This window comes from Lynx canadensis, chromosome E1 (genome assembly GCF_007474595.2).
Source record: "Lynx canadensis isolate LIC74 chromosome E1, mLynCan4.pri.v2, whole genome shotgun sequence".
Taxonomy (NCBI): Eukaryota; Metazoa; Chordata; class Mammalia; order Carnivora; family Felidae; genus Lynx; species Lynx canadensis.
Genome location: NC_044316.2, coordinates 25,259,188 through 25,272,529, shown reverse-complemented (window position 1 = coordinate 25,272,529; position 13,342 = coordinate 25,259,188). Strand labels below are relative to the sequence as shown.

Here is a 13,342-nt window from a genome sequence, read left to right as displayed (position 1 = left end):
GAAATATGCATTTGGCTCATTCTCCTACCTTTTCAATTCCCTATTGTCTTACAAACCTATATGTAGCAGTGAACTGTCACAGAAATTCAGTCTGACTTTTCATACGATCTTAAATTTTAGTTAGAAAATCAGTATTAGTTTGAGTAAATGGTATCAGTAGAATCCCCAAAATCAGCATAGTGAGAATAAAGCCACAAGTAAATGATTAAAGAACTTTGTTTCACATAAGGGAATAATTATACATATATATGTGTATATACATATACATATATGTATGTATACTTACATATAGATATATAGTATATATTTACATATATATTTTTTAATGTTTATTTATTTTTGAGAGAGAGAGAAAGGGGGTTTGGGGGAGCGTCAGAGAGAAAGACAGAGACACAGAATCCAAAATAGGCTCCAGGCTCCGAGCTGTAAGCACAGAGCTCGATGTGGGGCTTGAACTCATAAACCATGAGATTGTGACCTGAGCTGAAGTCAAACGCTTAACCAACTGAGCCACTCAGGCACCCCAGGAACAATTATATCTTTCTAAAAAAATATTTCTTTTTTCTCCTGTCTTTAATGCCTATATCGAGTGCAAAATTTCATTCTTTTTTATGGCTGAGTAATATTCCTATTTATTTATTTATTTGTATTTGTTTGTGTTTGTTTGTTTTAATGTATCTTCTTTATCCATTCATCAGTCAACGGACACCCGGGCTATTATTGATAATGCTGCTATGAACATCAGGGTGCATGTGTCCCTTTGAATCAGTATTTTTGTATCCATTGGGTAAATACCTAGTAGCGTAATTGCTGGATCGTAGGGTAGTTCTATTTTTTTAACTTTTTGAGGAACCTCCATACTGTTATTCCAGAGTGGTTGTACCAGTTTGCATTCTCACCAACAGTGTAAGAGGGTTCCCTTCTCTCCACATCCTCACCAACATCTATGGTTATTTTTTGAAATATTATAAATCTAATTTTCAATCTATTTTTTAGCATGAAAAAGACTGAACACTGGTAGAATGCCTATGTGAAAAATGTTATGCTTCCAAATTAAATCTATAATATGCTGTTATATAATATTGCACAACAAGATTAGGCATGTAGACACTCATTCCTATGTCACAGCCACACATCACAGACAAGATGGGCCAGACAAGAGCCCCATGCACTCATGCCACAGCCACAGCTCCTCCACAGGAGATGGGCAGCCATGTACAGCTCACATAGGAGACACCCCTTGAGCATCTGGCACTGGGTGGCCAGGAAGGATAAATGCTTGAGTCCCACAGGATACTTGAAGGTCACTCATTCAAGATTGGTATAGAGGTAGCTGATTTGCCTAATACATAGAAACAAACACAGAAAGACAAGATAAGAAGACAGAGGAATATGTTCCAAACAAAGAACAAAACCCCAGAAAAAGACCTCGATAAAATGAGATAAGCAACAGAGTTCAAATAAATGGCCATAAAGATGCTCACCAAACTCAGAGGAATGAATTAACACAGAGTGAACTTCAACAAAAGGAGTGAAAACATTAAAAAGTATCAAACAGAAGCTACAGAGCTGAAAATATAATAAGTGAACTGACAAATACACTAGAGAGGTTCAACAACAGACTAGATGAAGCAGATCAGTGAGCTGGAAGACAAAACAATGGAACTCACCCAGACAAAGGAGCAAAAAGAGAAAAGAATTAAAATAAACATATATGTATTTAAAAAAAAACAAAACTTGGGAGTACTTCAAGCAGAAAAACATTCACATTACATGGTTCCCAGAAGAGAAGAGAGAAAGGGCCAGAAAAAAAGTTTTAAAAACTAATAGCTGAAGACTTCCCTAATCTGGTGAAGGAAATAGACATACAAGTGGGAACCCCAAAGAGTTCCATACCAAGACACATTATAATTAGAATGGTAAAAGTTAAAGGGAGAATCTTAAAAGTATCAAGATAAATACATACAAGGAAACCGCATACGGCTATCAAGATTGTTTTGCAGAAACTTTGCAGGCCAGAAGAGAGCACAACATATTCAAAGTGCTAAAAGGAAAAAACTTCCAACCAAGAATTCTCTACCTAGCAAAGTTATCACTCATAATTGAAGGGGAAATTAAGAGTTTTCCAGATAAGCAAAAACTAAAGGAGTTCATCATTGCTAAAATGGCCTTACAAGAAATGTTAATGGGACTTCTTTTAAGTTGAAAAGAAATATTTAATATTTAGTATTTAATCACAAGGAAACATACAAAAGTAAAACTCTCATTGGAAAAGATAAATATATTGTAAAGATAGTGGATCAATCACTTATAAAACAAGTATAAAGGCTAAAAGAGAATAGTAGTAAAACTAATTAAAACTACAATTAGTTAAGGGATGCATAAAATAAAAAGATGTAAAACATGACATTAACTTTACCCTGATACCAAAACCAAACAAGGACACTACAACAAAGGAAAAGTACAGGCCAATATTACTGATGAACATAGATGCAAAAGTCCTTAACAAAATATTAGCAAACCAAATTCAACAACACATTAAAAGGATCATACACCATGATCAAGTAGGAATTATTTCAGAGAAGCTAGAATGGTTCAATATCCACGAATCAATGTGGTATACCACATTAACAAAATGAAGGATAGAAATCATAAGATCATTTCAATAGGTGCAGAAAAAATATTTGAAAAAACTCAACCTCCATTTATGATAAAAACTCTCAACAAAGTGGGTATGAAGGATACATACCTCAACATAGTAAAGGCTTTATATGATAAACCCATAGCTAGTATCATACTTAATACTGAAAAACTGGAAGATTGTCCTCTAAGATTGGGAACAAGATAAGACAAGAATGTTCACTTTCTCCACTTTTATTCAATACAGCATTGGAGCCTAGTCACAGTAATAAGGCAAGAAAAATAAATAAAAGGCATCCAATCAGAAAAGAAGTAGTAAAATCATTACTATGTGCAAATACATAGAAAACCTCCATCAAAAAACTGTTAAAACGAATAAACAAAGTCAGTAAAGTTGGAGAATACAAAATCAATATACATAAATCTGTGATGTTTCTATATACTAATAATAAGCTATCAGTAAAAAAAGAAATTAAGAAAGCAATGTCATTTACAACTGCATCAAAAGAATAAAATACCTATGAATAAATTTAACCAGGGAGCGAAAGACCTGTACACTGAGAACTATAAGACACTAATGAAAGAAAATGAAGAAGACACAAATAAATGGAAAGATATTCCATGCCCATGGATTGAAGAATTAACACTGTTAAAACGTCCATACCACCACTGCAATCTATAGATTCAGTGCAATTCCTCCCAAAATTCCAGAGGCATTTTTCACAGAATTAGAACAAATAATTCTAAAATTTGCATGGTACCATAAAAGACCCAGAATAGCCAAAGCAATCTTGAGAAAAAAAGAACAAAGCTGAAATCATGGTTCCTGATTTCAAACTATTCTATAAACTTATAGTAATCAGAACAGTATGGTACTGGCATAAAAAAGACAAATATATCAATGGAACAAAATTGATAGCTGAGAAATAACTACCCAAATATACAATTAATTTACAACAAAGAAGCCAAGAACATACAATGGAGAAAGGACAGTCTCTTCAATAAATAGTTCCAGAAAAAATGGACAGTTATGTAATAGAATTAAACTAGACTACTCTCTTATACCATACACAAAAATTAACTCAAAATGAATTAAAGAATTAAATGTAAGACCAACCTAAGACCACAAAGTTCCTATAAGAAAACATAGGCGGTAAGCTCACAAACATCAATCTTAGAGATGTGTTTGTGGATCTGACTCCAAAGGCAAGGGAAACAAATGCAAAAATAAACCAATGGGACTGTATCAAACCAAAAAGCATCTTCTGCATAGCACAGGAAAACAACATCAAAATTAAAATGTTTAATGGGAGAAAATATTTGCAAATCATACATCTGATACAGGGTTAATATCCAAAATATATAAACAACTCCTAGAACTCAACAATAGCAACAATAAGAAAAAAAAATGATGGGGCGCCTGGGTGGCTCAGTTGGTTAAGGGTCCCACTTCAGCTCAGGTCACGATCTCGCAGTCCGTGAGTTTGAGCCCCGCATCGGGCTCTGGGCTGATGGCTCAGAGCCTGGAGCCTGCTTCCAATTCTGTGTCTCCCTCTCTCTCTCTGCCCCTCCCCTGTTCATGCTCTGTCTCTCTCTGTCTCAAAAATAAATAAACATTAAAAAAATTTTAAAAAAATGGGCAGAATATCTGAAGAGACATTTTTCCAAAGAAGACATAGATGGCCAACAGATATGAAAAGATGTTCAACATCACTAATCAACGGGGAAATAAAAATCAAAACCACAATGAGATATCACTTCACACCTGTCAGAATGACTATTATCAAAAAGACAAGAAATAACAAGTATTAGAGAGAATGTGGAGTAAAGGGAACCCTTATATGTTGTCGGTGGGAATGTACACTGGTGCAGCCACTACAAAAATTAGCATTAAGATTCCTCAAAAAATTAAGAATAGACCTGCCATATGGTCCAGCTATTCTACTTATGAGTATTTATACAAAGAATATGAAAATACTAATTCAAAAACATAGATAAACCTCTATGTTCATATGTTCATTGCAGCATTATTTATAATAGCCAAGATATGGAAACAACCTAAGTGTGTCCACTGATAGATAAATGGATAAAGAGGGTGTGTGTGTGTGTGTGTGTGTGTCTGAAACGTGCACACACACACACACACACACACACACACAAATACTACTTAGCCATATGGAAGAATGAAATACTGCCATTTGTGACAACACGGATGGAGCTTGAGGGTATTATGCTAAGTGAAATAAGTCAGACAGAGAAAGACAAATGCCATTTGATATCATTCATAAGTGGAATCTAAGAAACAAACAGAAGAATATAAAAACAAACTCACAGATACAGAGAACAGATTGATTACCAGAGGGGAAGGGGGTTGGGAGGTGAGCAAAATAGGTGAAGGCAGTCAATTCGATGGTGATGAATGGTGACTTTTGGTGGTGATCACTTTGTAGTACATACAGATGTCAATTATAATGTACATGTAAAAGTCTATGTTATATACCAATTTTACCTCAATTAAAAAAATATTTGGCACGTAGAAATACAGTCTCCATCCAAGATACCAATTACTAGATGAATAAAACATCATAAAAGATTAGCTAAGAAGGTTATTTTCTCTCTGGTAACAGAAAACAATTCAATGTAATACTTCTAATATACTATTTCAATTAAAGACAACTTAAGGTGTTTTATAATTACATTTTAGTTCCATTTCATTTGAAGCAAATAGATAAACTAATTCATGTGAGTATTTTTCTTTTATGTGAATCTTATTATCTGATTACTTTAACAATAATGTTAAAGTAACAACAGGTTTTTGTGGGATTTTTTTGTCTAAAAGAGAAAAAAAAAACAAAAAGAAAAGCACGCGACTCATAAATAGTGAAAAAAGATCTAACCAGTAGAGCCAAAATAAGTAATGTAGATTACATGGATATATCAAAATTTACATGTAATACAGACATTCAGAAATAATTTTCTTCCAATTCCAATTGTGAGAAAGTTTTTATTAAAATATTGCAAATTAACCTTTAATGAAGTGACTCTCTTTTCAGAATAATCAAAGAAATATGCTCACCTATACTCTGATATATACTATAGCTAAATTTTAAAATGAAAATTATTAATATACATAATATTTCAAATAGTTTTATAAATGGTAGGCAAAGAAGGTAATTTATAAAGGCCTAAACGTGATTTAAGCAACAATTAGATTGGAATTAAGATAAGGAAATCTATTTTCCAAGGAAATTTTTCATTAAAACACCATATAACACTAGTAATATATGTATCATTTTACTGTAACTATGTTCTGTGGAAACTTAACTGTGAACTTGTCAAGGCTCTTAACATAAATGATCTGTACAGATTTCCTACAACACCTCAGGTTTATAGAACAGAAAACTGAGACCACAGTAGATGCAAAACAGCATCTCAAACAGCTAGCCAATGACAAAGCCGGAATTCAATAATAGAACTGTCTATCTCCAAAGCCTGATTTTAACCACCAACCAGTACTGCTTTGTAATCTATTCCTGTTACTACTTGTGATCTCACACTTCATGAATTCAGAACACAGACAAATTCTGGGGAGGTGGGGGGAATGAAGACCATAATAGTATGTCCTAATAAATACTTAAATAAAATGACCATCAAAGCCATTTGCTGAACTTGAGCAAAAAGATGTAACTTACAGCTGACTGAAACCAAGAAAAGGCCACAAATCAATTGTAACTCCTTTGTTTAGCACTAAAAACTCAAGCTGCAGTGATTATAAAACACATTAGCGTTCCTCAATTAGCAGCCAAACATTTGTTTCAATAATTCACAAGAAATGACTTACACAAAGTCTGTTAGTGTTGTCAAGAAAGCCTCTGAAGGACCAACAAAATCAGGCGCCACAGTGTATTGATGTCAAAGCTGGCTAGGAAGCCTGATTAACCTCTAAGATGCCTCAGCTGCTATACTTACTCCATTAATGCTAATGGAGATGCTCCCACTTAAACAGAGCTATCCCTTTATCAAAGGAATGTGCCTTTCAGGTTTCAAGCCTTTGGTTGTATATCCTCCCAACTTGCCCTTGAGCCTATTCTTTCATGCTTTGATACCAATGAATAGGAATAAAACTAAAATAACTGGAGCAAACAGAAAGTGGGAAGAAATGTACCAAAGAAACCATAAGATAAAAGGAAAAGTCAATACAAGAGAACGAGGAAAAAACTCCAGGAAGGGGGAAACAGAGTAGTATATTTCACAAAGCCTCATAACACATGAAGAGTTACTGATAATTCACACACACACACACACACACACACACAACTTAACAACAACCAGTGGGGTCATCTTATTAGTGGATAAAATCTAAACCCAAGACTTAACAGTCATCAAATCTGCACTTTTATAGTAAGTGACAAGATAGTACTATCTATTATAGTTCATTAACTTTCAAAATAAGGTATAATGCAGGGGATGAGAGAGGGGTACTGGAAGTTTTCTGCATCAATAAAGACCTTTGCTTCTAGAAGAAATTTGTTTCCATGTTACACTCAAACACATTGTCCAGAAGAAATATATAATGTTATTTAATAGTGTCTATATAACATATTTAAATATCTAAATCACCTCAGAGTAGTCTTTTCATTACATTTTAGTCAAAAGAGTGTATACATACCTGATAATTTTCTCAACATACCAAAAAAAGGATGAAGACTCAGTAAAAATTAGGACTAAAAAAAATCTAATTTGGCCAAATGGAGATATTAACTTACACTGAGTGTCTTCACAGCCTGAGGTAGCTAAAAAGTTTACCATATTCCTGACTAACCTTAACAGGAGTATCCACAGGACCAAACTCTATCTCGTAAGAGAGCTGAATGTAAGATTATAACAAATATGTCAGATAATCCACTCAGACCAAAAATTCAAATGAGCATGGTACTTATTCTGTTGTGTGCAGACAGATTTGTCAAAGGGTCACTAGTCATCTTTAACCTTTCTCATGCCATATCAGCTGTCCACCCCTGTCCATTAGTGCTAATGGTGCTGCTCTCACAAAAGCTGTTAGTTGTCATTAAGAAGTTATCAGATAACCAGGGGGAAAAAAGAGGCATATTTACTAAATCAATTTACCACACTGGGGTTAAAACACATTAAAAGAAAAAATCAAATAGGTGGTAATATGTGGTAACTAGGAAATATGGACCAAGATTTTACAAATGTATCAAAATAACCCAATTTGAACTATTTAAGTATTAAATTTTTCCCCTTAGCACTGCCACAGAGAATTCATCACCATTACATTCTGTATAAGGAAAGCCAAATAAATTATTTGGAAAAACAAAGAGAAAAATCTAGAAGTAGAAAGATAAATTTTAACTACTATTTGAAAATCCAGAGAAACTGTAAAAACATTATTTCCTCTAAGGAGATCCAAGTACATATGCAATTAATATATTTTTGCTTACAAGTATCTAGTGAGACAAAAAATAAGAATAAAAATTTAATAATGAGTCCTTCTGTATAACAAAGTGGTTAACCTCTATGAAGTCATATAAGCAGCTGTCATCAGCAAGAGAAAAATATTAATGATTAATCTTTCAGAAAAAGTGATTTGACAAGTGATCACTTTCAGAAAAAGTGATTTCACAAGTTCTTCAAAGTTAATATTTTAAGATTAGTATTTTAAGGAGCACATACTACATGGTTTTTTAAATATTTTCCATGTTGTATCTCAAAAATTACCTTTTTTATCATTTCTAAGTAGATAAATAAGTAGGCAGAAAATAAATAGAAATTTTATTTTCTATTTTCAATAATGGCAGGCTAGGTAAATCAGATCAATCCTACCAATGAAAGCAAGTAGGATAACCGAGGAGAATTTTTTTTTTTAACTCTGCTTAAAGGTATTGAATATTTAACAAGATAGTAGAGAGCTTCTAGATCCAAATCCAAGAGAACAAGAAAATCGCACACATGTGAGTTGGGTATTTAGGCCTAGATGGATCTGATGATTCTAGAGGAGACTTCTAAGAGACTGAGTGGTGTTTTTGATGGACCTGTGGTACTAGGTGGTCATGTCCAAGGGGATCTATCTAATGAGTTTCCATGTTTTTGGTTGAGGCACAAAGGAACACAACAATAGAAATAATAGTTAATCTGTAGTAATCAGGCTCCCATAACTATTTCAGGTGAGCTTTAAATTCCTTAAGGAACTCAATCCCTGAAACTGGATTTGGAGGGTCCAAGACTAAGAGTGGCGCAGAACTCTGGTATCTCAAATTCAAACTTGTTTCTACAGATTTTTAAAATAAATTCTGGCAAACAAGGAGTCAAGACATCATTAGTGAGAACCAGCAAAAATAGCAAACAATAAAAATACACCCAAAAAGAAGCCAGACATTGGAGTTATCAGGAAGACTTTATATTAACTATGTTTACTACATTTAAACAATTTGGTAATTTGAGAAAAAACTGAATTCTAGAGAACCAGAAATGATCACTATTTACTAAAAGACTTTATCAATGCATATATGTTTGATTTTATCAAACCCTTTTTGTGTATATATTAAGATAATCATATAATTTTTCTCCTTTATTCTGTTCATGTACAAATTACATTCATTGATTTTGAGTAATAAACCAGCCTTATATTATGGAATTATCCCAACTGGATTGGGACACATTATCCTTACAACATATTTAATTTTTCTCTGCTAATATTTTGTTTAGGATTTTTCAGGATTTTTCATGTTCATGAGTAAGACAGGACTATAGTTTTCCTTTTTCACAATGCTCTTGTCAAGATTCAAGGTCATCCTGCATCATAAAACAATATTAGGCATTATCTCTTATTCTATGGAAGAGTCTTTGTAATATTGCCATTGTTCATTCTTAAATGTGAGCATTCTCTGGAAAAGGTTTCTAGGCCTGAAGATATATACGTGACATTGTTCTTTTCTTAGTAAACTTATATTCCCTCATACAGAAAAGTACAGGAATTATAAGTGTACATCATGATGAATTTTCATAAGTGAATATACTAATATAAATAGAAGTATAATACATAATGTAATAGTAACAAGGACTACTTAATTCTGATGTACCTACCATGGAAAACTGGAACTGCCTTATACCTCAGAAAGCTAATTTACCCACAAAGTTTCTTGTATCTAATATCTTACTAGAAGAAATTACCACTTAGGAGGCAAAATCATCTCAACTTTCCAATCTTTCCTATATAAAATATCCATACCTTGAAAGTGAAATGAAGGATCATTCTATTTCTGGTAGAATTTCAGGAAAATAACTAAATACTAGTACTAAATACCAAATTAACTTAATATTTTTAAGTAAATCTCAAAACATTCATGGTAACACAGGAGTCCATAAGTACATAAATATTACATATGAAAGTGTTTTCAAAAATATTTCATGGCATATAAGTTACACATAAGTTTAAAAGGCAGTGTACAATATGGATTTTACTACCTGGTAAGTCCAGTAAGACTCAAGAAATGGGTGACTTTACAGATGGCTAACAGACACATGAAAAGATGCTCAACATCACTCATCATCAGGGAAATACAAATCAAATCTACAATGAGATATCACCTCATTCCTGTCAGAATGGCTAAAATCAACAACACAGGAAACAAAGGTTTGGTGAGGATGCGAAGAAAGGGGAGCCCCCCTTACAGTACTGGTGGGAATGCAAACTTGTGCAGCCACTCTGGAAAACAGTATGGAAGTTCCTCAAAAAGTTAAAAATAGAACTATCTGGGGCACCTGGGTGGCTCCATCAGTTAAGCGTCCAACTTCAGCTCAAGTCATGATCTTGCAGTTGGTGAATTCAAGCCTCACATAGGGCTCTGTGCTGACAGCTCAGAGCCTGGAGCCTGCTTAGGATTCTGTGTCTCCTTCTCTCTCTGCCCCTTCCTCACTCATGCTCACTTGCGCGCTCTCGCTCTCGCTCTCGCTCTCTCTCAAAAATAAACATTAAAATAGAACTATCTTACAACCCAGCAATTGCACTACTGGGTACCAACCCAAAGGATACAAAAATACTGATTCAAAGGAATACATGCACCCTATTGTATATTTATAGCAGCATTATCAACAAGAGCCAAACTACGGAAAGAGCCCAGGTGTCCACTGACTGATGAATGGATATAGAAGATGGATATATAATATGTACATATGGAATATTACTCAGCTATAAAAAAGAATGAAATCTTGCCATTTACAACAGTATGGATGGAACTAGAGAGCAAAAGAAGTCAGAGAAAGACAAAAAACATGATTTCACTCGTATGTGTAAGAAACAAAACAAATGAACATAAGGGGGAAAAAAAACAGAAGCAAATCAGAAACAGACGCTTAACCATAGAGAACAAACTGAGGGCTACTGGAGGTGAGGTGGGCAGGGGGATGGGTTAAATAGGTGATGGGTAAAAAGGAGGGCACTTGTGATGAGCACCAGGTGTTGTATGTGGGTGATGAATCACTAAATTCTACACCTGAAACTCATGTTGCAACTGTATGTTAACTAGCTGGAATTTAAATAAAAATGTGGGGGAAAAAAAAAGAAATGGGTAACTTTTATGTTTATGGTTTCGTTTTTCTTTCATTTTGTAAATTTATAAATAGGAGCATGGATAAGCATTAAAATCAGACAAAAGCGGGGTGCCTCAGTGGCTCAGTCAGTTGAGTGTCCAACTTCGGCTCAGGTCATGATCTCCAGGTTTGTGAGTTCAGGTGCCACATCAGGCTTGCTGCTATCAGCACAAAGCCTGCTTCAGATCCTCTAAGCCGCCGCCCCCCCTCCGTCCCTCCCCTCTTGCACTCTCTCTCTCTCAAAAATAAATAAACATTAAAAAAATAAGTAAAAATGTTTTTAAAAATCAGGCAAAAGCATTTAAACAAAAATTAAATATTAACTACTTTATTCAAGGGTCAATGGCAGAATTTTATCAACTGCCTGAGCTAATGATGAATTTCAATCAACACCAATTCCACTGGTGACCAATGGTCTATTGGAAACTGATTGGATTAGAGTGTTGTCATCATTATAATTTCTGAGAATTTAAAATGTGGAAGACATGAGCTTATCCCTCACAGTTCTCAATATGTGGTATAGAAAACTGGAGAGTTCAAACTTGTTCTTTTCCAAGCACATTAACTCTAGCCTCATTTAGCTAGAGTTTGTCCACATGTCCACATTCAGCTAAAAGTTAAACAGCAGAACTGTTACTGAATGAAGCAGGTCAGTTTTCTTTTACGTAAGCACACAAACACATTATAGCAAAGAAGACCTGAAAAGCTGTCCACTACCACAGAACTGAAAATTATTCAAATGATAATACAATGAACTATCCTAATTAACATGTATGGCACAGATAAGTCTAAAAGGAATATAATACATGAGAACTAGATCTCATTGGTATATTTTGTGGATCTATTATAAACTAACTATAGAAGAACACTGATGCTGGCTACTCTGTCTCAGAATTCTCTTCACTGAAAAAACCATCATAATTTTTACATACACAATGGAGAAAAGTAAGCCATTTTTTTGAACATTCTAAAATCCAAAGTATATAGTGCTGTAAGCATAAAGACATTCAGTATTTCATTTCCTTTCTGAGTAAAAAATATGTAATGCTTCTCTCATCAAACCAAGGAACACATTCTAAAGCATATCATGTAAGTACTTGTGATCAATCTTGAAGTATTTTTGTATTTGTTTTACATAAAACAGTGTGACCTTTCATTCCCTCCCTGTGGTTTGCTTTAAACTGTTGTTCTTTTCTGAATAGTTGTGCTTTCTATTACATACTGTCATTTAGATTCACTATGTCATCCCTATTATTAGAATTGTTTTGTTGTATACTTCACAATTCAAAAGGATAGTGATTATAAGAATACCTTATAATCAGCATAAAGTTTAAGAGCCATCATCAAAATTAACCCTCGCACACACACAAACAGAGCTCACTTGACAAACACACAGAGGGCAGCCCTGTGACATGAAAGAGTCTTTGAATGTGCCAGGGGTTTGACGCAAGTTTTCTTAAGGAATAATATTCTTTTTACATGAAGAAGATTCATAAATGTTCGAAGATACAAAAGGATGTCAGTATAGATGGAATGATGGAAATCACAGAAAAAGAACCCAGAAGTCACTACTTAAAACATATATATAAAACTTCTCTCAAAAGTGTTATTAATTATATAATAGACTTTAATCTAGCTAACAGACTTAACTATTTAAAATTTGATAAATACAAACCCTATAATCATTATAATAGAAAATAATGTATGATTTATGAACCTTAAGAGATTAAATATCTAATTATGTAGTCATCAATCTTCACGAGTGGCAAAAATATTCTGACTTACTTAAGTTTATTCCACATTTGTGAACAAAAAGGGAAGGAAAAATTTCAACACAATTCAGGAGAGAAACCTGATACTTACTCCACAAAATCACAATTCCTAGGGACTACTCAATACTCACTTTAGCAGCACTAATGACTGTGGCAGTATAAGACTGAATGTTGTCTCCACAGGCTCCACCACGGGACTGATGACATCGAATCAACTGGAAAAAGAGACAGAGAAAAAAGCCAGAAAGTTATTCCTATTAAACTGTTTAATTCTACAGGCTATTAGGACAGAGCTTATTTATCAAGCAGAATGACGGTGG

General features: G+C 34.0%; 1 protein-coding gene across 10 annotated transcripts in view; it reads right to left on the bottom strand.

Annotated features, from left to right (window-relative positions):
* The window catches only part of BCAS3 (BCAS3 microtubule associated cell migration factor), a 619,432-nt gene that overhangs the window by 434,852 nt on the left and 171,238 nt on the right, over window positions 1–13,342 (bottom strand). For all 10 annotated transcript variants that reach the window (XM_030295988.1, XM_030295991.1, XM_030295990.1 and 7 more), the window contains one exon: window positions 13,154–13,237. In XM_030295988.1, coding sequence (XP_030151848.1) covers window positions 13,154–13,237 — 84 coding nt within the window. The remainder of the gene's footprint in view (window positions 1–13,153; window positions 13,238–13,342) is intronic.